The following is a 23425-nucleotide window of genomic DNA, read 5'->3' as shown; positions in this document are numbered from 1 at the left end:
CGGAAGAGGACCTCGCTCTGATAAATACTCAAAAGATCAAATATCCCGCTACGTTGGCTACTGTGAATAATATCATTTTCTGTTGTGCTGTTCAAGGCCCATCTCTCATGATATATTCACGTTCTCGTACATTGTAAGCACAGCGTCTGCTGAATAAATGCAATGTATATCTAGAGTGATCGAGAAGAAATGTATAATGTACTGCTGTGCCGCAGTCAGAGTACTCTTAAAACAAAAGGCAACCAGTTTCGCACCATACACAAATGTAATTGGCTGCTGTAGCCTATTCTATGAAATATGTCACAGGAGTACCCTCTCAGGGAGTATGATGATGTTTTTCCAATGAGGGTGAAGGTGAGAATGTCACATTATCCTTTGATTTGGTTGGCGCGTTTACTGCCATGCAAAAGTTTTCGTTAATTTATAAAGCGCCCGAAACCTCTAAAGCAGACCATTTTATCGGAATGCAAGCATGAATCTTCCCCCAAACACATACAAAAGCTCGCCGTCGCATAAGGATTTTGGTCAAATTATCTAATGGTTTTTAAAAAAAAATTCAATGAGCAAAAAAATTGGATGCTTCAAGTTTATTTCAACAATGGCAACATTGTACATTACATAAGGAAATTGTAGACATTTTAAATGTAAGCGATCCTCTGTCATCAGGACCACTTGTTAATCAAATGTAAACGTTTCTGTGCAATATTGATTAGTACAATACGGCTTTAGAAAACGTTTTAAAGTATAGGCTACTTTTCGCATGATACTAAACAAAAAAAATATCACACCTACAAAACCCTCAACATTAATTTGGACACGGCATACGACATTTGCAACACAAAGAGGAAACGGACAGTAAATGAACATAACAGTTCCACTGCACATTTAAACATTTGTCACATGACACTTAAATATTGTAAGAAATGCTTTAGGAAAACGCACTCACTGAAATAATTCCATTCTTATAATTTCCCTCAATAGTCAAACTTCTCACTGGCCGGCAGACATGCTAGTTGATTATATCATAACCACCTTTAACCAAAATATCTTTTCTAAAAATTCCCGATTCAAACCACCAAACCTGGTTAATTTATCAATTCCCACTTCAACTTTACAGACCTGTCTTTCACAAAGATTGTAGCTCAGTCACTAAGTTGTTTCAAATCAGCTACTAACTGATCTTTTTTTCACGGAGATTGAGTTAAATATATGAAAAAAAATCAGGACCGTACAAATAGTTATGTTGGTATTAAACAGTGGCACACAAACACACAAGTAAATGACAATACATTTTTTAAAATTTTCTCACTCCAGTTTGTAACAATAATGACTCCAAACTAAAACATATAATCAATCTAAAAATCTTGTTTTATAAAACAGGGTACATGCCTATAAATATAGCTTTTCCCTTTAGGAAATATTAATATATATATCTCTAAGCAATCATAGTAATTTGTGAATGTGCATTTACATCTTCAGTTAATATTCTCCAAAACAACAGGAGAATTCACTATTAAAACCATTTTGACATTACACAATCAAGCTGCAAATTGCACAAAAATAGATAATTCATTATGCATGATTAGTAAGTCATGGGTGCAGTCTGAAAATGATTTTATTTAATAAACACGTTAAGGAATCTACATAACGGTCATTGTTACAGGCAAACAGAGCACATTTTGGAATGAGCCACAAGGTTCTTTTTGACTCCCTGTTTTTTTTTTTTTTTTTTTTTTTTTTAAAAGCACCGAGTCAGACGTATTTTTTTATGCAGCATTCAGAATGCATTGCAATCCTACTACAGTGCGCTGACGTTCAGCTCTAGGTTCTGCCAAACACAATAAAGGCTGCACTCAAACTCAGAATGCCATTGACAGTACGGGCAGGCGCACGCTGGAAGTGAGCCTGATATTTCCCCACAGAGTTTACTGGGGGTTGACCTGGGCAGCGGGTGCCTCCCTGGGCGAGCTCTGGGGTTCGACGCTGAAGAGCAGACTCTTCAGGATGCCCACGTAGAAGGGCATGTACACCTGCTTGTTGAAGTTGACCATGCTGACGAAGCTGGCTGCCAGGGCAGCCAGCTCGGGCTGGATCATGGCGAGGCCACCAGGTGTAGGGGGTGCAGTCAAATGGGAACTGGGCATGGCCAGGAAGCTCTTGAAATAGAGCTGAACTCTCTCCTCTGGAAGAGCAGGCAATAAAGATGGGACATGCAGGGGACAGGAATGGGGGTGGGGGGTGAGGGAGAAAGAAAGGGAGAGAGAGATCCATTTAAAATTAGAACAGTTTCCTAACTGTGTGCCATCTGCTCCAACTGAAGCTAAAAGAAAAACAGATCTTGAAAAAAAAAAGTTCTGTCCCAACAACAGGCCAAAGGATCTAGTAACAAGGTATTTATGTGTGGAACAGATGTCCAACTTGCTAAATTGACAGCTCTGCCCATGCACTGCTGTAATTCAGGCAGGCAAGCACTGAAGATTTCAAAAATAATATGAGCAATTAATATTATTCTCACCCATGTCAAAAAATACAGAATCTTTTAAACAGCTCTTGTGGATAATAGAATCCATTCTATGGCCTTGTAACATTTAGTTATGAATGCCGAGTATTGTAAAAGGTGGGTAATAGAAAATAGCAGTACACTGCGGGTCATATCTGGCTGCGCACGAAATTACTAAGAAGGAAGACTAAGGAGGAGAAACAGGCAATGGAGTGGAGAAAAAGAAGAAGGATTTAAGCATTAGTCAGGAGAGAATAGATGATAAGGATGACCAGCTCAAAAAACTTGGAAGAGTGGGATGGGGAGGAGGACAGTGGGATGAAGGGAGAAGATGGGTGGTGTCCTCACCGATGAGGCTGCTGACAGGGTTGTCCTCCTGGGTGACGCTGCAGATCTGTCCCCTCAGGGTGGCCTGCAGCTCAGGTGGAAGGGCGGGGTAGTCCCGCTCTGTGAGGGACTTGTTCAGCTCAGAGCAGATCTGAGCACTCACACCCTCCAGAGCTTCTGGCATGTTAAAGTTCCTGACAAGAAAGCGCAAGAATGATAAAAAAGAGAGAGAGAGAAGGTGAGTGTAACTAGGGACAACAGAAACTTATGTTAGTCTTACAAGCACAATGAGAGCAGTTTAAACTTTAAGACATCAGGCCATTGGGTAATTTTAAGCAACAGGCCCTGATCACAGTAGGAATAGCAGTAGTATAATGGTGAAACACTCACTGGCTGTGCATGCCCTCCAGCAGCACGCTGGTCATCTTCTTCAGTCGCTCGGTCAACGCGGGCAGGCCGGAGATGGGGCCACCCATCGCGCTGTGCACGATCAGCAATATGGCCGCCACGATCTGGATCAGCTGGAGACCTCTCTGCAGCTCCTTCAGGCGCTGCTCATCAGTCATCAGAGTCTGCGTCACACGTGCACACACACACACACACACACACACACACACACAGATGCACACACAGAAACAAAGACACACATAATTGTGAGAGGGACATGGGTCCAGTTTGGATATGCTGCACATATCATGCTCTCAGAAATACTCAGTGGGCCAGGAAACATTCAGGTACTTTGCACCCAGGAGAGTGGCAGGGGCTCACCTCAGGGAGAGGGTGCTTCTGGTAGTCCCAGGCCAGGAGCTTAATGTAGGCCGTGTTGAGCACCAGCATGGGGCTAGGCAAGGCTCGGACGTTCTTGCCAGCGCTGACAGGAACGTAGAGCAGGAGCTCCTCCAGACACACTTTGATCCAATCTTTGGTGTGGTCCAGGGCATCTGAAGTAAAAGAAAGAGCGGACCACTATAGAAGCCATGTCCAGTAATGTTGCTTGTCATTACAACCATCAATTAATTCTTAATGTTCAGTCATTTTTGTCTTTCATACATAGTGGACATCTATATGACTAAAGTTAAAATTTGAACATTTTTCATCTCACTAACCTCATGGGCAAACAGGTCAGCTCTGTAAGGATGCACTGACTTTAGAACAGCCGTGAAAGTGTGGAAACTAAGAAGTCAATTCTTTCATGCAGCCTGTCCTGCTCTTTCCAGCAGCATCTTTCACTTGCTAGCAAATAACTGCAACATGGGTAAGCTACCACCACACTGAACATCCAGCAATTTGAAACTTATTTTCTCTACTGATAACAGTAAAACCCAATGTCGCACAAACAGGCCAACAAGTAAAGCAACAAGGAGCCAAGTAATTATGCTGCGCTAAGCACCATTACAATATTACTACAGCATTGAATACAATTTGTAGGATTCTTCTGCCATTTCACTGGTTCACAGCAGAAAGGTCTTGGTTATTGGTACTGGACAGATTTGCTTTGCATTAGTGGCGAGAAGCAGCCCAGAAACTACATACTGGGAAGCTTCTCCACGATGCCTTGGAACTTGGCTCTCTCGTACTCCACGGACTGCCTCTGTAACTCTGGCCTGAAGGTCTGAAGAGTGAAATTCACCATGTCCATCTTCATCAGGTCCAGGACTCGGAAAATCTCCCTGCCCAACACAATGACGGCGATGGAAACACAGGGCCACGTGCACACTCAAACACGGCCATGGAATCAGACGCACAAAGCCAAATGTACACCCCACCCAAACAGCATTGTGTTGCACAGATTTATGAGAAAGTATTATAAAAGGTAGTATGTTTGCATGGATTACCATATCCGTTGCAAAGATTCTTGGTTTTCAACTGACCTCAAAACCTGATCGAGAGTAGCAATGGGAACACAGAACTGAAGCTCCCACTGGATTTCAGGTCTATTTTAGATTTAGTGCCACTGTCCCTTTTATATAGCAGCTATTTTCAGTCTGCCAGACAGGATGTGGAGCAGATAATGTGGCCGCAATTTCACAAATACTCATTTTACATCGCAACTTACTTAAACATTGATACAATGTTGGGAGAAGCCTCCTTCAGCCTCTTGACCTCGTGATCCCTGACGGGGGCACACAGCTTGCCCATGACAGTGATGATGTATTCGGCAATCCCCTGGATGTCCACTGCGTCGTTGTCAGCCTGCTGACGGATCAGGTCCAGGTCCAAAACCTCAGAGATCTGGGTACGTAGGCGGTTGGCTCCGGGATTCAGGAACGACAACAGGATCTTCAACAGACCAGAGTTTGATTAGAATTCATTCGCTCCAATGCCCTGTCCCTCCTGCTGTGGAATGCTGGTTGCTTCAGAGCTTGGAAGGACACCGATTTATGCATTAACAAATTACAAACTTCCCAAGACAGTACACAAGTTAAGTGCACATAGGATGCCAGTGAATATCATTTTCCATAGAGCAGAACAGAGACATGCATTCGTAATAGAATGGCATGCAGGAGGGCAGTCACCTCTCTGATCTCCTCCAGAAGTTTGATGGCATGTTCATATTCCGGAGGGTCATCGTTCAGTTCCGACTCCAACCTATCCCAGAATGCCTTGTGGACAATGTCTTTCACCCTTTTCTCCAAACTGGGAGAGCAGAACAGGGAAGTTTATTGTTGATATTTTGTCAGCACTGAAAAAAGTCAAGCTTTTACCAAAAACATCACATTTTCGTCTTTAAATGTGCAACACTAACAAGTACAATCCTTGCAAATAAATAAACCTTTACAGCAAAACCACCATTAAACACTTAAAATCACAACAGTAAACACACAGCTGTGTATGTCGAAGCTCCATCATGTAGGAAATATACACAGCAGTACCTGTTCTGTGGGAGGTCCAGTTGCTCTACCTTGAAGTTGGGATTCATGATGATCTCATGAGCCAAACTCAAGTTTGACAGGTCCCGGGCAGAGGTCATGACCTCATCAAGTGTTATGGTTTTTGGAGGGCTTGCTGAAAATAAGCAGAGGCATACACAAAAATCACATGCGAGTCGAATTAAAGTTTCCATAAATTAATCTAAAAAGAGGGGCCCTGTGTGTATGTGTGTGCGTGCCTGCGTGAGTGCAAGAGAGATAGAGAGAGAGAGAGACAGAAAGACAGAGAGAGAGAGAGAGAGAAAGAGAGAGATCGAGAGATATGGATAAATACTCACAGGAGGGGGAGCTGTGCTTGCTGGAGGAGTCACTGGTGAAGCTTTGACGGGAGCACTCAAAGTCACTCGATGTCATGCTGTCACACCGATCGGAGGACTCCGTGTCACTGCACTGGTCCTCACTCTTTGTCGTAGATGTGGAGGTTGGGCGTTCATTGTTCAGTGGCATTGTGGTTAACCAGCTGAAGAGACAGATGTATTCAGCAGATTATTCACCTTGAAGCTCATCACGTTATCATTTATGTTGTTTCTTTTCCAAGTTATTTATCACAGAACAGTGACAAATATAGACATGATTCCAGAATAGGAAATGACTCAAGTAACAGTAAGGCATAAGCTATGCAGTGAAAGTGTATAGTCATACAAAATAGTTTTGCAGTTAACAAATTCACTGATCAGTTATTTGCAAGTCAATTTACCACTCAATTTCCTTTAAAATAAAGGTTTCACTCAACACAATGGCCAACAGAATTCAGAATCTCACGTGGAAGTGCTGAAACTGATTGCCATGTGGCACTTGTTGTTTTTTGTTTTTCAAAAAAAAAAAATTTTTTAACTAATCTGTAGATGAAGTGTACATCGCATGCAAGTTTTGTCAAAGTTGGCCTAGCTGTATGCAAGAATATTTTGTTTTTACTAATATGCTCATTTAATAAAATCGAATATTATTTTTATAATAGTTCAATATTGAGGCCTTGGGCCAAAAAAATGGTATGGCAAGGGACATATGGCAAGTTTCTGGCTTTTTGATACTCCATGGCTTACAGATTGGAAATTGTTTTATAATGAGCAAATGTGGTCATCATACTGCAACTTGTAGCCAAACCATGTTCCCTAGAGGTATGCAGACAAAGTCCTCAGACAAAGCCCACCCTCCCCTTAAACCTGTTTTTGCAAAACTGGATTTTAGTTGGACTGAACTAGCAGTAATGGCACTTCATTAGCAAGATAAGGTGGGGGGGGACCCAGTGAGATTTAAACTTACATTGTACATTTAACAAGAAGCTACAGTAAAAAAAAAAAAAAAAAGGTAAAGAGGCACAATTCAATTCACTTTTCAAATTCATTGTAATAACATGATCATTTTACATGGAGAGAGGGAAGCATGATTAGAAAAAGAATTTAAAAAACCTGTTTGGCTGCTCATTCACTGGTAAACACTGGTGTTTGTGTGTGTTGTTTAGTTTTCCATTACTAAGAAGCCATCACAAAGAACTAACAACAGCTGGTAAGCCAGTGACCATGGCAACAGCTGGATGTTTATACTGCTGCAGTCCAGCCAAGGCAGTAAAATCTTACGTTAAGTGTGGGACCATACGCCACATACTGTATATACAAACTATCAGAAAAACCTAGAGGAAAACAATGAACCTTTTTTGGGGCCAAGAAGCCCTTTTAATAACACACCTAGAGATAAAAACTAAAAAATGCGATCAGACATTTAACATGAGTGACAGATGGACACAGCATTGCAGTTCCTTTGGAAAGAGTCCATCTCTGGCATATATTCAGTTACTCGAGGCCTCTGAAAGGTCAATATATCCAGTTACGCATACAGTATCTATGAGCAAACAGCCAGTGATTGAAGCCTTGGAAGAAAAAACATTTCCCTTACCTTAAAATTGCAACTGTAAGTTTCAAAAGAGCACTTTCCATAAATATAAAAAAGTACAATCTAATCAAAAAAGGTTCCACTGGGATGCATTAAAAATATATGGTTACATAATTATGTGCTTTGTGTACAATGGACAGAGTTTTATCAAATGTCCCAAAGGAGAACATAGAAGTCTAGGGACAGTAGAGTGCATAGTAGGTCAGGGCAAAGATATCTAAAAGCCTCGCTGCTTTGGAACGATTCGATTACGATGACATATCATAAATGCAATATAAACAAAAACAGTGGGGCCTAGAAGAACGATATTGTCCGATTAGAAGCATGACATTATGAATCACCAGCAAAAACTCATTCCATTTTTCCTCGTTGGTGAAGTAATAATTGCACCGTTAAAAATTGCATGCCGAGACTCAGCCAGAGCGAATCAAATGGAGAAAAAATTACAAAAGAACTTCAAGGACATATTACTCGCGAGCGCCATCCATGTTCACAACGAGAACGCAGTCCTTTATGATAAAAGAACGGGGGCTCATTCTCCCTGCAGAAAAAGCCATCAACCGATCACCACTGAGGCTGATTACTGGAGCACAAACAGAAGCTGTCAGCAAAAGCGCTAAGCATAGCAACTCTCTTCGCATTGGCTGAGGGGTCCCCGTCGTTAGGCCGTAGAAGGCTAGCAACACACCAGAACAGATAGCACAGAAAGTCTCGGCTGCAGCACGGATACACGCACACACACAGACACACACGAGTCACCGTTTAGTACACGTGATCCAAGCTCTAGCTACAAAACAAGAGCGAGCTCAAAGCATGCCAACGAAAAAAACAGCAGTAGAAACAATAGATGTTGCAGTCTCGGGCGAGGACTTACTGATCTTCAAAAGACTCGCAAATATGCCTCCATTAAAACAACCGAGGAGCATTTTCTGGATAACTACACGTAAATGTACATGCCGATGTAAACAGTCACTAAAGTCTGAAGCAAACAATTGCACATTATCTGGTGCTCTATCTGGTCTATTTTTATAACTAGCTTATACGCCATGCAATTATCACGTTTATAAAGTTCAGTATTCAGCTTGTTGGTCTTTAGCATTCCCGGGGAAACCACAAACCCCCAACAGCCTACTAAGTAGTTTGCAAAAAGATGAAAAAAACAAACAAATAAATAAATAAATAAAATAAACTTGTTTTAAAAAACAGCATCTAATCCCATGCAGCTAACCCTCAACTATAACTTATCGACTTAGTTGAGCAACATATTCAATGCCGAAATAAGTTTAAGTTACAGTCATTAAGCGTAGCTATTCAAGAACGTCAGCTAGCAAGGCAAAATAAATATGTCTTCGCTACTGTAGCTAGTTGGGGAGCAAGTCAATCTAGCAAAACATGTTCAGTCCTTAGAAAGTAGCTAAATATTAGGGTAGACTTTGAAACGACCTTAAAAAAAACATATATATATTACCTTTATCAAGTCTCCCAAAAGGAGACTATAACGATCAAATTGATGGTTTTTGTCTTGTATAATGCAAACTGGTCCAATTGCCGTCAAGCTTTTGCTACCTTAAGCCTTTTTAAAGGTCTCCAGCTACCAGCTGGCTAGCAGTATTTCTTACAACTGGGATAAACCATTTGCCTTATATTTCAGTTATTCAAGAGTAATATATGCATGTAAAGGATAAAACACAAATAGGGTATTAACTGGGAATATACAACAACTGTCAGAATTTATAGAACACTTACATCTAAGTTAGATATTTAAGAGTAAACTAAGGGTTTTAATTACTACGTATATTTAGGCAATCTTGTCCCTGCTCCAGTACGGACTATGGTACATTCCAATTCACATGGGGGGTTTCTTTGTTTACGGATATGACGAAATAAAATATTAGAAAAAATGCAAGAAGGCTACTGTGGTTTAATTTTCAGGCATTATTGTTTGCTGTCTATAAAGCTGCTTAGCGTCCTGAATTTATTCGGACAGTTGTGAACAATGGCAAACAAAGTTCACGTGCTTATTAGCTCGGAGTATTCCTCACACAGCAAAGCGAAGGGTATTGAGACTTAACGTGTGTTTTCCAGACGGATGGTTTATGGGCTTTATCTGAATGTGTTCAAACATCCACTTTAACATTTGCAATCTATTGTTATCATGTTGCCCTTTTTGTAACGAAATGTCCTGAAGACTGTGACGTAGATGTAATGTACCTGCAACTGTAACAAGTTGACCTTTCCCGACGCTGGAACCAATATCACAACACTAGTTGTAGCACGGACAACAAAACGAAAGCACAATACCGAAAAGTAGCACACAAAAATAGTTCGAGGAGGGGAATGTGCCTGTAGAGCAATGAACAGTTCAGTGCTGTAGAGTCTCAATAGCTATAAACAAACGGTTATATGATTAGTAATGACAACGCTAGTCCTTGATAATGGAGCCTATACGGCTAAAATTGGATACAGCCATGAAAAAGTCAGGTAAGTCTACAGTATGACGGGCACAGCATAACATTTACTGCGAACATTAGCTAACACGTCTGTCGCATCTAGCCTAGAATTTATCGCTTAACCATCATGAACAAGATAGTTAGATTTGCTATGTAGCAAACATATTAACGTACAATAGTTTAATACTTAAAGGTTATACTGCGAAGTACTAAAGATTGAGTTGGCTAAAACTAAAAGCTCGCTGGATAGTTGAGTTCAAAAGCAGACTGTCTGTAATGTTCTCAGCGTTGCTAGTGCAGCTTCCGAAGGATAGTTTGCCAATACCAAATTATCGCAAAAGTTTCTGACGAGCAGCTAGCTGGGTTTGCTTGCTAACCACAAATCCCTGTGTTGCAGCGTTATCCCGAATTGTCAATTTCGTTCAAAAACCTCGAGACTGAAGACGTTCACCGCCAGTCAGTTAGACGAAATAAAGGATCCATCTGGGCTGTTCTATATTCTGCCTTTTCAGAAGGTAAGGCGTTGAAGAGCTCATCTCATTACATTTCAACCACCTAGCATACCCTCTTATCCACAGCGATGACTCATTTTTTGTGCAACATAAAATGTAAAGTATTCACCTGTTGCCAGCGAACATTTGCTAATGAAAAAATTCATGGTTTCGTTGCGCACATCATCAGTGATTTCAGTGAATTTGAGCAGTGTTTTGTGCACGTGTGATGTTTCAGGGATACCTGGTAAATTGGGATGTGCAACGGAAGGTGTGGGATCATCTCTTTGGAAAGGAAATGTTCAAGGTGAAGAGAGAAGAGTGCCTGCCTACATTTGTTTACAAAAAAGTTTTTTTTACTTGTTTACACTGTACTTAATTGATCGAGTTCTTCCTGGTTTCAGGTGGATTTTTCAGACACCAGTATAGTGATTACAGAACCATACTTTAACTTCACGTCAATCCAGGAGTCCATGAACGAGATATTGTTTGAAGAGTACCAGTTTCAAGCAGCTCTCAGAATAAATGGTGGGTTCCGTATAAAAGGGTTGTATGTGCTTGGATCGTTTTGGTCAATGTGTCAGTGTCAGTCATGCTCTTTACATTGGATACTTGATATTTTTCCTTTGACTGGAGATATGATTCTGGCCAAAAGTATGTGGACACCTGACATCCAACATCTTATGTTTTGAGTGATCTCAGCTCTAAAAAAGGTCCTGAATGACAGCACTTAAGCAGGGAAAGTTATTGATATATCCTTAATGTATTGGTCACATATTTTTCCATGGTTGCATTGTAGGTTGGTGACTGCTTTTTTTTTTTTAGTCATCCATCCAAGAGTTTTCTGTTTTCTCTCCTGCGTACTTTACTTTCCAGTTACATTACGGTTCCATATTTAATGGGATGCTTGGTAACCCTAGCTATAGGCCTACTAACTGCACGTTGCTAGGTTTATTTATTTGAGCACCGCATATTTTTTAAATGTCAGATATCCATTTTCAATCTGCATCCAGTAGGAAAATGGCAGAGTTTGCATGATCTCGAAATAAAGAAAACTCAAGTGTGCAGGTGTGTGTTGGGGTGTGCGCACTGTAGTGGGTTGCTTGCTGTAGTAACAGTGGTGCATTTATTTCTCACAGTAACCAGTCAGTTATCTGTTAGTTGCCTGGAGAGTTGTGCATTAAAAGGTTTCTGTGCATGACGCGGAGTGTTTTCAAACCCTTTTAACACCCACCTAGGAGAAGACTATTCAGTTTATATCATGGTCATTTGCCAAAGATTAAATATTATTCATTAATGAATAATTTGAGGGCAGTTCGCCCTCAAAATATGAGCATTTCTGCTGACACCAACTACTTGAATTCTCGGAGGTGGAGGCAGCTGCCTTTTAGACAATTTGCAGGGCATCTGCAAGATTGGTCAGCTGGCCAGGCAGTATAAGCATTTAGAACAGTGAAATTTTTTTAACCTGAACTACCTGTGCATTAAACAGTTTTAACACACATCGTCCATCGAATAAGAATTAAGCCAGACCTTGGTATAATAATATATGATGTTATAGTTTAATTTATGCGGGTATCCCTGGCCCCCCTTAATCTCCGCCCCAGGGCGTAGATGTGGACTGTCTTATGGTGGATTGAATGTACTGCAATCATGCTACTGTTTCAAGATTTCCATTTAACAGATCTAGAATGACTTAAATAGGTCTGTGCATAAAGTTTTAGGAAACAAATGGAGGTAGACACTGTCAAGCTTGTTCTAGTGTAGTCTGGATTTGCTCTGTGTTTCAGCTGGCTCCCTGAGTGCACATCGATACTTCCAGGAGAACAGCTCGGAGCTCTGTTGCATCGTGGTGGACAGTGGATTCTCTTTCACTCACATTGTCCCCTACTGCAGGGGAAAGAAAATGAAAGATGGAATATGCAGGTGACCCCCGTTTATCAATACTTCTCTTCGCTATGAAGTGAATAGACATTAAACTTGAGCTGGGCTTTTTTGTTGACATCTTTCATGCACATTTTTACCTTTTAGGATGAATGTAGGTGGGAAGTTGCTGACCAATCATTTAAAGGAGATCATTTCATACAGGTAATGGTGCAACTATGTCTGAGCTTGCTGTTTTGAGCTTTTAAATTTGTGGGAGCATTCCAGTATGTTGCTGTATGTCCGAACACCAATACTACTAAATAATGTAACGATTTAATGTAAAGAATACAGATTAAGAAAATACAGAAAAAGGTGCGACACTCACTCTTAGGAAAAAAGAAAAATATTTATTACTTCAAACATGACATTTCAGCCGCTGTAGCTTGGAGACCGAAATGTCATGTTTTAAGTGATAACATTTTTTTCTATATTTCCTAAGAGCTTTTTTGTGCCTTTTTTTTCCCCAACTTCTGAAATATGTTTTTAGGGTAGGAACTCATCTAGCTGCTTGAGCACAGACCTCAAACTCTCTCTAAGAATACAGATTCATGCATATTTTTCTGACCTATAATAAATTCATTGTGTTCATAAATGGTATTGTCAATGTTCCTTTTATATTTTGGCTTTTGGTTTCCTAAGGGCTGAAATTAGTTCTTCTCACATTTGTAATTTATAATTTAGTGCTAACTGCTTTCTAATATACTGAACTGTATTATCATTGACTCATAATTTATGATTATCTCTGGCAGACAGCTGCATGTCATGGATGAAACGTATGTGATCAATCAGGTGAAAGAAGATGTGTGCTATGTATCCCAGGACTTCTACAAGGACATGGAAATTGCTCAGTGAGTATCTGCAAGGGAATTGGCCCATTCATGTAACTATTCCATCCAGGTGAATGTAACTGGGATGTCCAGAATCATGCAGAAGTAATGCTATAGTGTACCTGTATATCCCATAGGTTAAAAGGAGAGGAGAACACAGTGATGAGGGACTACGTCCTCCCAGACTTCAGCGCCATCAAAAAGGGTTTCTGCAAAGTAAGGACTCATCTTCTCTATTTTTCTTCAGGCCACTAATATCAGGTCATTCAGTTATGTGATTCAGGTAATGCTGTTGTTACTGTAGATGGCACATTGAGGCGTTGAAACAAAAATATTTAAAATTTCCAGGAGTTACAATATTTGATGAGGACATAATGGATCATTTGACTGCCATCTACTTGAACAAATATGTCTCAGTTCAGTCTTCATTTCAGAGGAGCCAATGTACTTCCTTCCTATTACTTTTACCTTTCTTCTCAGCTGTTCAAAAAAAGTCAAATGGCACTTAATTCGTAGCTGATTTGTCTATTGCGTACCTGAACTGCATAATATCTACAATGTAATCTATAAAACCATGCTTTGTTAAGGGAGCCATTTGATAAACCCCTCATGGTCTCTCTGGTCTTCCTTGCATGGCTCCTCATAACCCTAACTACTCATGATTACTTTCAAAATGTATAGGTCAACTTATGTATATTTAGTATTTTTTTTCTTTTTATTTCTTGTGCTAAATAAATAAATAAATGATGTGTGAAGGAAAAAATAACACCTGAAGGAAAAAAAACCTCTTAACTCAAGTTTCCTTGTATATTGAGCATTGGAAATAATTAGTTTACTGTGATACATAATGTTGTTATTTATAAAGTATACTCCATTTTGTAAACAACTTTTAGTGAATCAACACCTTAGTTTAACAGCCATCAGTGTTTAATATGTGTAAGCACATCTCAGTTCCATGTTACAATACACTCCAGAATAACCTGAATGGGATCAGAGGGGAGGTGGTTACCTAAGTGGTTGGATAAACTGGTAAAAATGAAAATGAGCATGGCAGCTGATGCAACTTGAAACTTTGAATATGCAATATTGAATTCATTCAGCAAACCTGTTTATGGTGCCATTATGCTGGAGTTCACTATAATTTCACAATACAGGGATACACTTGATATGGCCAATGTTTTGCATTGTTTTAATGAAATTTTAGTATAGTATTAGTATGTTTTGTGTCATTGGGGCTGCCAACAGACAATATGTATTGACTTGTTAAACCGGTCTGTTTGACCTGAATCATTTTGTTATATGTTATTGTGTATTTAATAGGGACATGTATAGCTTACAGTGTAGTTGTACCAGTTAACTGCTGAACTGATTTACATCTACTATCCCAAGGTAGGGAGAACCATGCTTCCATTATCATAGAAAGAGATCAACCTGTGGACTTACTGTCTTGGGTTGTGTGTGTGTTTGGCTCTAGCCCCGTGAAGAGATGAACTTCACAGGAAAGTATAAGACCGGGGAGCAGATTTTACGGCTGACCAATGAGAGGTTCGCTGTTCCTGAGATGATTTTCCATCCCTCGGACATTGGCATTCAGGAGATGGGCATTCCAGAGGCACTGGTCAACTCAGTCAACAACCTGCCCGAGGGTAGGAGAGGGCCATACTCCTAAACTGTCACTACCATGGTTAGAGTTACACGCTGGCCTGGCTGATATGGCAGTTGCCAGGAGAAACCTCAGTGTCTAAGGATTCAAGTGGCCTTTCTGTGCCAGTTCTGGCAAAGTTAGATTCTAAAACTATTTTGGAATCTTTATAATAAAAAAACTAGTATAAATTTGGTATTTTTTGTACTGTTCTCTCAGAAGACAGATCATCTACAAGATGTTTAATGACAAAATATTTGGTTAACTGCATGGCTTGTTTTTGCTTTAATTCTGAGATGTCTGAAATGTTGCTATTTTGAAAAATATTTAACTGAATAAATGTACACTATGTGTTGTGTTTTAAATACTGGTGACCTACATCATTGTTCAGAGTAGTTTCTTGTGTCTTGTATCCAGAACAGGCTTTTTGGCATGGCTTGTGAATGGTCAGTTCAGTTCCTGTTTGTAACATGACTGGTTGTGGTGTTTTTGTTCAGAGATGCAGCCCCACTTTTTCAAGAACATCGTCCTCACGGGTGGCAACACCCTATTTCCGGGCTTCAGGGATCGAGTGTACAAGGAGGTCCGCTCTCTCACTCCGACCGACTTTGATGTGTCCGTGGTGCAGCCACACAAGTAAGTGAACAAGGTCAAGGTTGTCAGCTCCAACAAGATGAAAATCTTGAAAGACCTGTTTCTGAGGAATCCAAATTGGGAGCAATATTATAAATGAAATCCACAGTGTATTGCGCTGTATCTATGTGTTACATATTTTCTGTAAGTCAGGTGCTGTATTCTTGTTTATACCTTGTGTGTAATTTGTGCATAATTATTGAGGCTCAGTCTTTTGTCAGTACCCACCCACTGTACTGCCCGTTTTCACTCGAGGGCAAATTCACAGCACTCCCTATTATCTATAGCTGTATGGTACTCTTTCTGGATGTACATATCTCTCTTCTTTCTTTCCATAGTCCTATCTGCTACTCCTGGGAGGGAGGAAAACTCCTTTCAGAAAACCCTGACTTTGATGAGATGGTGGTCACTCGTGAAGACTATGAGGAGAATGGACATTACATATGTGAAGAGAAGTTTGATATTTAACGCAGTGAACTTGATTGACTGCAGTGAGACAGACATTCCACTCAAAAGGCTGAAAAGAGAAACAAGACGATACTTGCAAGTCTGTGCACAACAACTTTAGCAGTGCCATAGAAACAATTCAGAATTGCTCAGGCCAGAGTTGATCCATGTACATAACTCTCTGGCTTTGTATTTTGGTCTTGGATTGATTTATTTTACAAACAGAGGACATTCCTGTGCAGGAGGGAACCATTTCTAGCACTGAGTATTTGTTTAATGAAGTAACGAGGTTTTACTGGCTGTTAATGACTCATGGTAGATTAATTTATTTCTGACATGTCATGCTTTGTATCCTTTCAGTTACATGAGCAAGTACTATACCAACTAAAGGAATTTTGTTTATTCAGGCCACATTGGATTTTGTTGTGAAAAAAATAAAAGATGTATTTTTTCCATTTTATTTAACTTATTCTGCTTTTTTCTTAATCAAAACTATGTGAGTTTAATTTATATATGTCAACATCGCTTTAAAAACTTATATATTTAAAAGTTATATTTAAGTATATATTGAACAATTGTGTCAAAAGGCACAAATGACATAGGACTCTTGAAAAGTTTAATAATTTTTGAGATCAACTGCAGACCTATTTTATGCAATGACCGAAGCAGGGCATGGTCTAGCCTAATTACAACGACGCAGATTAGTTTTCTGTTGCGCAATCATCATCCGCCATACAAGTTGGCACCCAGACCTTATTTTGTACAGTCTATGTACAGTCTGTGTACAGTATATGCAGCGTTGTACGTTAACAACGTAAGGATATTAACTAGATGAGGTCGTACCGTAAATAAAATTATCGTTGACGTTGGCGAACCGTACCTTTATTGGTAAATCATTTCACGTTTTTGCTTTAAGCACTTTAAGTCTAGGTTAAGACTTTAAAAAATCCCAAAACAAAGCACTATTTACCAATTTACTTCACGGTCACCGCACCAACTCATCGCTAGTAACATAACGTATTGTACGTTGTTTGAGTAGCATAAACACTGACAGTGGAACAGACCATTCAACTAGCCTATACCTAGCTGCTGGTCAAGTGTTAGGGTAACCTCGATAAAGGATCAAGGATGTTAACGTAAATTCAAAATGTTATAATTAAAATGGTTTTAATAAGAAAATATGTGATGTATTTGTATCAGTTATGTAAATTAAGCGTGAAAAAGATCAAACGCTTCAGTACGGTAAGATCTCTTGGTTCAATCGAGATGACGTTATTTCCTGTTTCGTGATGGCGGTCGATTTGACTCCTAGGTTTAGAAGATTAAACAGTCAAACGCGAAGCATAAGGGAAAATGCGCAAATAGGTGAGAAATGTTTGATAATGTAGCATTTTAAACCTTTCAGCACAAACAGGATACAGAAAGCACGATATTAACTTCAGCGCATATGTTACTACTTAGTACAAAGTCCTAAAGACGTTGGGGGGCTAGTTAGCTATCGTACTGGCTTTAGCCAGGTTTAGACCTCATTCAAATTTAGAAAAAGATCTTTACATAAAGTTGAAAATAAATATTAGCTAAGAGACATTAGCTTTCGGATCACAAATACATAGCAACATACCACATTCAGCTGCAGTACTCCTAAGTCTAACTTATAACTGCTGAAGGAGTATATACACTGACCTATTCCTCTCTCAGGTTCCTCAGGACCATTTCGTGCCACTGAGCTTTGGAGGAGCCTAATCCTTGCTCTGCACACGCAGCTGGAGGTGAGGCCCCGGCGGAAGCACCTGCGCACACACAGCGACTGTTTTACGGGCTCTGATGCGGTTGACGTGTTGCTCAGCCACCTCATGCAGAACATCTACTTCTGCTCGAGCGAGGTGTCCCGTCTCAAGGCCACCCGCCTCTGTCAGGCCCTTATGGAGGCCAGGGTGTTTGAACCTGTTGGGACCAAGCTCTTCCGCCGCCAGAAGGATACGCTATTCGAAGACTCGAGTTGTAGTCTGTATCGCTTCCTCGACAGCGATGGCCTGTCTGGCTCCAGCGAGAAGCACTGTGGGGAAGAGAATATGAGACCTGACGAGACCAGCTGGAGGAGAAGGAAAATTCCCAGGTATAGAATAATCTAATCTAATGCTCTGTGGTAATTGTGGTGCAGAATCGTGCAAACAGAAAATTAAATGTCTAGTCAGTTTCTGTATCATGTTTTTGTACGCTATGATCTCAATGAACAAGGTCAGCATGAAATGTAATGGAATATAATAATGAAAATCTAGTAAAACCTTGAAAATAGAATTGATCTGTTTTGTAAGTCAACATGGCAATGCTCAGAGACAAAGTAACCTGTGGTGCTTACCATTAGTTAAAGAACCACTCATATTGAGATATGCATTTCACAGTTCTATAAATAAAGGATACAGAAATGTATCATGTATTTTTTGTGAGTGCCATAGGGACTACTGAACAGCACTAAAGTACCAAGGTTATAGAATGTGATAAACATGAGATTCACTTCTGCTTTTGCTATTGTTTTTCTCTGACTTAACACTGTAATGTTTCTCAATTCATAAGGTGACGAAGCTTCAGTTTTTTAAATGCTGGCTTAGTTTTCTTGCCTAACTGCTCAGCCAGACTGCACACAGAACACAACAATGATAGAGAAAATGGTTTTAAAGTGTAAAACACAGCCCAAGCAGTGAAGAAGGCATTATTTTAGAGTCCCCTCTTTCCATCCCTAGATTGGATAAAATGAGGACAATCTCCAACCCTCTTGCCGTGGAGTCCTCAGACAGGAGGCTTGAGAAGCTGCTGCAGACCATCAGCCTGCACCCCTCCACCCCTTCAGGCCTGAGAACAGCCCCGCCCACCAGCTTTCTGTCCAAAACAGGTAATGGCTTCTGTCTGTGTGATGTGGCTAAGAGCTAAGATGCTACAAGATGAGATCTGCCTGCTATTGAGTGGTAAGACATGGGATTTTCATTACACAGTGTTACCAACTGACAAGAAACAGAAAAAAATCATCAGTTTATTAGCTTTGGTACATTCTTCACATGTTGAATTACTGGTCTCGGCTCTCTATCCCCCCTAGTGGTGGAAGAGGTGTGGAAGCAGCAGACCCTCGTGCAGCTGCTGCAGATTGTGGAGCTGCCCGTCCTGGACTGCATCCTGACATCTCCGGGCAAGACTGAGCTGCAGAGAGTTGGCCCATTGAGTAACCACGCTGACCTTGTGATCTCCAACACCTGTGTGGACCGAGAAGTGACGCAGAGCCTGAACCTTCCTGAGTTAGTACCAAAGCTCTATATTTACCCTCCTCCAGTCAGTAACAAAAGACTATATTGTCCCTTTTCCACACAGAATCAAAAATGCATACTGACCCTTCCCCAGTCAGGACCAGAAACTGACACTTGAACTTACTGGAATGTGTAAGAACTGTATGAACTAAAGCTGATCCAGTGTGTATTAATGCTTCAGAACTTTATAGTGAAGCCAAATTCAATTTACATATGGAATATTGCTATATGTAATAAGAAATGTAACTTATGGGATGTTGTTATGTATAATATGATATACAGCTGAGAAAAATTAAAATCTAGGTCTGTGCCCCTGTAATAGACTGGATTCTTGGTTGGCTGCTGCCGCTGACTGCCTCGAGCACTTCCCAGACCAGCTGATTGTGGTGGCAGGGGAACACCTCCAGCAGGGCAGTGCTGATGGGGACAAGAGCCTGTCCGCACAGAAGAGGCTGCTGTTCGACACCGTTGCCAAGTACTACGGCAGTCAGGAGAGGGCGCCGCTGCTTACTGGCCGTTACCTCGACATCCATGTTGCCATACTGGAACTGCTCGGTGAAGCTGCTTTGCCCTACTGCAAGAGCACATCGTACCCCACAATGTTTCTGTAGTTTTGTAGCACCTCACCACGCTTCACATTCAACTGAAACACAGTGCCCCTGACATATGCTTGTAATGTTACATTTGAACACTGAATTTTGCTCCTCATCCCCAAACTCCCGTATGGAAGCAGTTGGTCAGCAGTGCAAGACTCATCCTTCTCCCTCACCCATTCCCTCCTCTTGCCTCTTGTGTTTCAGACTGTGGGAAACGAGAGGACGCCCTCACGGCCTCCCAGCTGTGCCTGCGGCTGCTACAGCCTGGCGCGAGGGCCGAGCTGCACAGTCTGCTGGGCTTCATGGCCGCAGCTGCACTGCCAGAGTCTGTGCGTCTGCATAGGCAGGTACTGTACCTCGCCAGCCAGCTGGTACCTCCTAACAGCTTTAAGCCTGTTCCTTAACACAGTGGTTCCCAAACTCAGTCCTGGGGATCCATGTTTTTAACAACCTTAACTTCTCAACAGACAAAAAAAACTAGCATATACAGGACCAAGGTCGGGGGAAACATTGCCTTTACATACCGGCATGTAAAAATAATTTTACATTTACGGGGCGACATAGCTCAGGAGGTAAGACCGATTGTCTGGCAGTCGGAGGGTTGCCGGTTCAAACCCCGCCCTGGGCGTGTCGAAGTGTCCTTGAGCATGACACCTAACCACTGACTGCTCTGGCGAATGAGAGGCATCAATTCTAAAGCGCTTTCGATAAAAGCGCTATATAAATGCAGTCCATTTACCATTTGAAATTGAAATGATAGAAATTTTGACAAACGGAGTGATTATCACCTTGCGTAACTTGGGGGCAGTCAATCTATAGTGAAATGTGCATTGGATGTCTGTGTATTATTCACACTAAACTTGAATTGAGGCTTTTTGGTTTCATTTGTGCTGCTGGACACAGGCAGACAACCGGGCAACAGTCATTCGGACCTTCCTGAAGGCAGTCGTTCAGAATAACGCCCTGACCCGAGCTCAGAGTGAAGAGCTTGTTCTGTTTCTGATGGACAACCATTCCCAACTCTTCAAGGTATGGTCTACTCTCCTGTAACCGTCTGCAAGGTCACATCATTTGTTTACGGACACTGCCACACTCAGTCTAGTTGCCCTTTAAAAGCAGGGTCATCTATACAAAGGTACAGCCATGCCTGACCTTGAAAGGCCGTTACTGTGGCAGTTTCTCCCACAGGAGTGATTTCTCCATAAAACTGCCCAGCCAAGGCAGACACACTGTGCACCTCCATAACTGTCCATACAGCACAATCCTGTGAGCTGAAGTTATTCAGAAAGGGTAATGAATTACTACAGAATGCGGCCAACCTAGGCAATATGTGGAATTTGATTCTGACAATTGTGGATGGTAATAAATATATGAGTGTCCAGTATTATCTATTTAGACTCCTGCTTCAGCTTTGTTATTAATAAGCAGACATTCCATTCTTGACAGAATTCATGTATACATGTATGATCTTTTTGTTTTATCACAATGATACAGACCCCAGCATCATTGACTGAGGCTGTGGGGAAGACCCTGCAAGCCTTGCAACAGGGAGGGGATGCAGATATAACATCAAGTGAGTAGTGCCTTTACCGAGGATTAGATCTGGGCAGCACAGCCAGGGCAAAGTTTGGTCAATACTGGAGAATTAGTATGTGATATTAATGGTGGTACTGTTTGGCAGCATTCTCCTACTGCCAGCGTGTGACAGTGAAACAGTATGAGGACCAGAGAGAGAAAGCCACTCTGGAAAGCCTGAAGCAGCTCATCCGCCACATCAGTCTGAGTGCCTCCATGCCTCTGAAGGAGAGGAGAAGGCTCATCAAGGAATTCCAGAAGCACCATCCTGTGGTCTTCCTCCAGCATTTTTCCAGCACCTTCTAGTGGTGAGCAGTGCCACCTAGTGGTCCTGAGCCAGCACTGCTCCACAATTTAAAAAAGTAATCTGTTCTTTTCCTCACTCACACAGCAGACACAAAGAATGCACCGCTGGTTGATCTGAGCACTGTTTTGGAGAGTCATTAGCTCTGATATAGTGTCAAATTGCATGGTAAGAAAATGGCCTTGAGAAAGAATCGATTTCTACTTCATCTCAACACTAATGTTTCTTGGTACTGTAATTTATAAGCATTAAATGTAAATGATTAGCACTAAGTCCACACACTGTAGCCAGGCTGCCTGCTGCAATTACTGAGTGCAATAGCATTCTAATTCCTTGAAATTAACTTAATTTTTAATTCTTTGGTGGCAGCCTTTCTCTCTCTTGCCTGTTTTGTTTATTTGCACTGTTAATGTTTTAATGTTCTTACCCAGGAGGTTACACTGTAAATTATGGAAACCACACAGAGGGTCCAGCTGATACTGTGTAGTCTTCCGAGAGGAAGGTGAAATAATTTATTCACCTGGTGATTTACCTGTGAAGCTCTTGCTAGATGATAGGTCTAGCAAATGAGTGTGATTTTTAAGAATCTGGTGAGTAAATGAGTGATGCTCTGTCCACTTGACCCTGTGGTTGACATTTATATTAACACTTGTGTTCTTTGCTAATGTACGGGTAGTCGCTAATCATTACGATAGGTACGTATGGATTAGGTTCTGCAGGGATTTTTGAAAAAAGAATAATGTTGAGGGAAAGATCACAAAAAATAAGTACAGCTTTAGTAAAATTACTTTTTTAGTGAAATTTCTTTTGAAGTGCAAAATATATTTTGCATCCCCAAGATATAATCCTTGAAATGTTGGTCTTGTAATACAATACAGGCGACACAGTAATGCCTTACATATTCAGCACTGTCATAAACAAATTAAGAACACATAAGTGAAGTATGTTAAATCCCTGATAGTGTTGTAATTGCACTGATGAATGAATCAAAACAACTGGAACCAAAACCACTACAGAGGTATAGCGAGTTCTCCTTTCTAGATGTTTCCTGATGGGCAGTGCCTTTAGGCATGAGCACATAGGCATGGGGTCTTAATCCTATTCTGTATTATTCTCCTGTACATTTTCCAGAAAACCACAGGTGAAGGACAAATAAACTGAGCACTTTTGAGCAATATGAAGCCATGTACATAGTATGTGGAGTATGTAGCAACAATTGGACAAACCAAATTAACTAGAATTTGTTTGGTGATTAATTTGGTTTTGATTTTATTTTATTGTTCTTAAAATGGTTTAAAATTGCATGTCATGGAAATAAAGATGAAAGGTACTGAAGAGAATTATAATTAAAAACGGATTTTTTGAATTACAAACATTTTTGAGTTCTATAATACAATGCCTAAATGCTTGCATTGTGCAAGTTTTCTGTGCTGTTTTCTGTGTTAATCTTTCAGCATGAAAATAAATTATCTGGATTTCAGGTTACATACAACATGGTGAATATTGAAATGCACTAAAATGTGTGAAACTAACCAATGTAATTTCACAGTTAGCCATGTCAATAAACTTTTAATTGTGTGCATTTTTGTAA

The 23425-nt window shown here is 40.7% G+C and overlaps 3 protein-coding genes across 5 annotated transcripts; 2 read left to right on the top strand and 1 right to left on the bottom strand.

Annotated features, from left to right (window-relative positions):
- Positions 1 to 572: 572 nt before the first annotated feature.
- On the bottom strand, positions 573 to 9276 carry tcp11l2 (t-complex 11, testis-specific-like 2). 2 transcript variants are annotated; one of them, XM_064343271.1, is made up of 10 exons: positions 9116 to 9276; positions 6036 to 6217; positions 5701 to 5833; positions 5344 to 5464; positions 4884 to 5107; positions 4361 to 4497; positions 3596 to 3768; positions 3218 to 3399; positions 2849 to 3021; positions 573 to 2182 (listed from the first exon to the last, which is right to left on the bottom strand). In XM_064343271.1, exons 2-10 carry the CDS (start codon positions 6202 to 6204, stop codon positions 1926 to 1928), a joined length of 1569 nt encoding a protein of 522 aa, XP_064199341.1. In that variant the 5' UTR covers positions 6205 to 6217; positions 9116 to 9276; the 3' UTR covers positions 573 to 1925. The 2 variants fall into 2 exon arrangements, with proteins under 2 accessions (XP_064199341.1, XP_064199339.1); XM_064343269.1 differs by lacking the exon at positions 9116 to 9276 and adding an exon at positions 7651 to 8306.
- Positions 9277 to 9562: 286 nt separating this feature from the next.
- Positions 9563 to 16523, top strand: actr6 (actin related protein 6). Its single transcript, XM_064343272.1, has 11 exons — positions 9563 to 10128; positions 10495 to 10612; positions 10827 to 10895; positions 10993 to 11116; positions 12379 to 12514; positions 12620 to 12676; positions 13264 to 13362; positions 13479 to 13557; positions 14816 to 14987; positions 15481 to 15619; positions 15955 to 16523. The coding sequence occupies exons 1-11, from the start codon at positions 10061 to 10063 to the stop codon at positions 16082 to 16084; spliced, it is 1191 nt and encodes a 396-aa protein (XP_064199342.1). The 5' UTR covers positions 9563 to 10060; the 3' UTR covers positions 16085 to 16523.
- Positions 16524 to 17284: 761 nt separating this feature from the next.
- Positions 17285 to 23414, top strand: depdc4 (DEP domain containing 4). Of its 2 annotated transcripts, XM_064343268.1 has the most exons (10): positions 17370 to 17428; positions 17762 to 17832; positions 18090 to 18179; positions 18805 to 18953; positions 19155 to 19350; positions 19682 to 19914; positions 20160 to 20302; positions 20859 to 20984; positions 21450 to 21528; positions 21637 to 23414. In XM_064343268.1, the coding sequence occupies exons 3-10, from the start codon at positions 18136 to 18138 to the stop codon at positions 21834 to 21836; spliced, it is 1170 nt and encodes a 389-aa protein (XP_064199338.1). In that variant the 5' UTR covers positions 17370 to 17428; positions 17762 to 17832; positions 18090 to 18135; the 3' UTR covers positions 21837 to 23414. The 2 variants fall into 2 exon arrangements, with proteins under 2 accessions (XP_064199337.1, XP_064199338.1); XM_064343267.1 differs by having other exon boundaries at positions 17285 to 17428; positions 17762 to 18179.
- Positions 23415 to 23425: the final 11 nt, after the last annotated feature.

The sequence above is a fragment of the Anguilla rostrata genome, chromosome 7 (genome assembly GCF_018555375.3).
Source record: "Anguilla rostrata isolate EN2019 chromosome 7, ASM1855537v3, whole genome shotgun sequence".
NCBI lineage: Eukaryota > Metazoa > Chordata > Actinopteri > Anguilliformes > Anguillidae > Anguilla > Anguilla rostrata.
The sequence above is the reverse complement of the archived record's forward strand: the minus strand, read 5'-3'. Positions and strand labels throughout refer to the sequence as shown.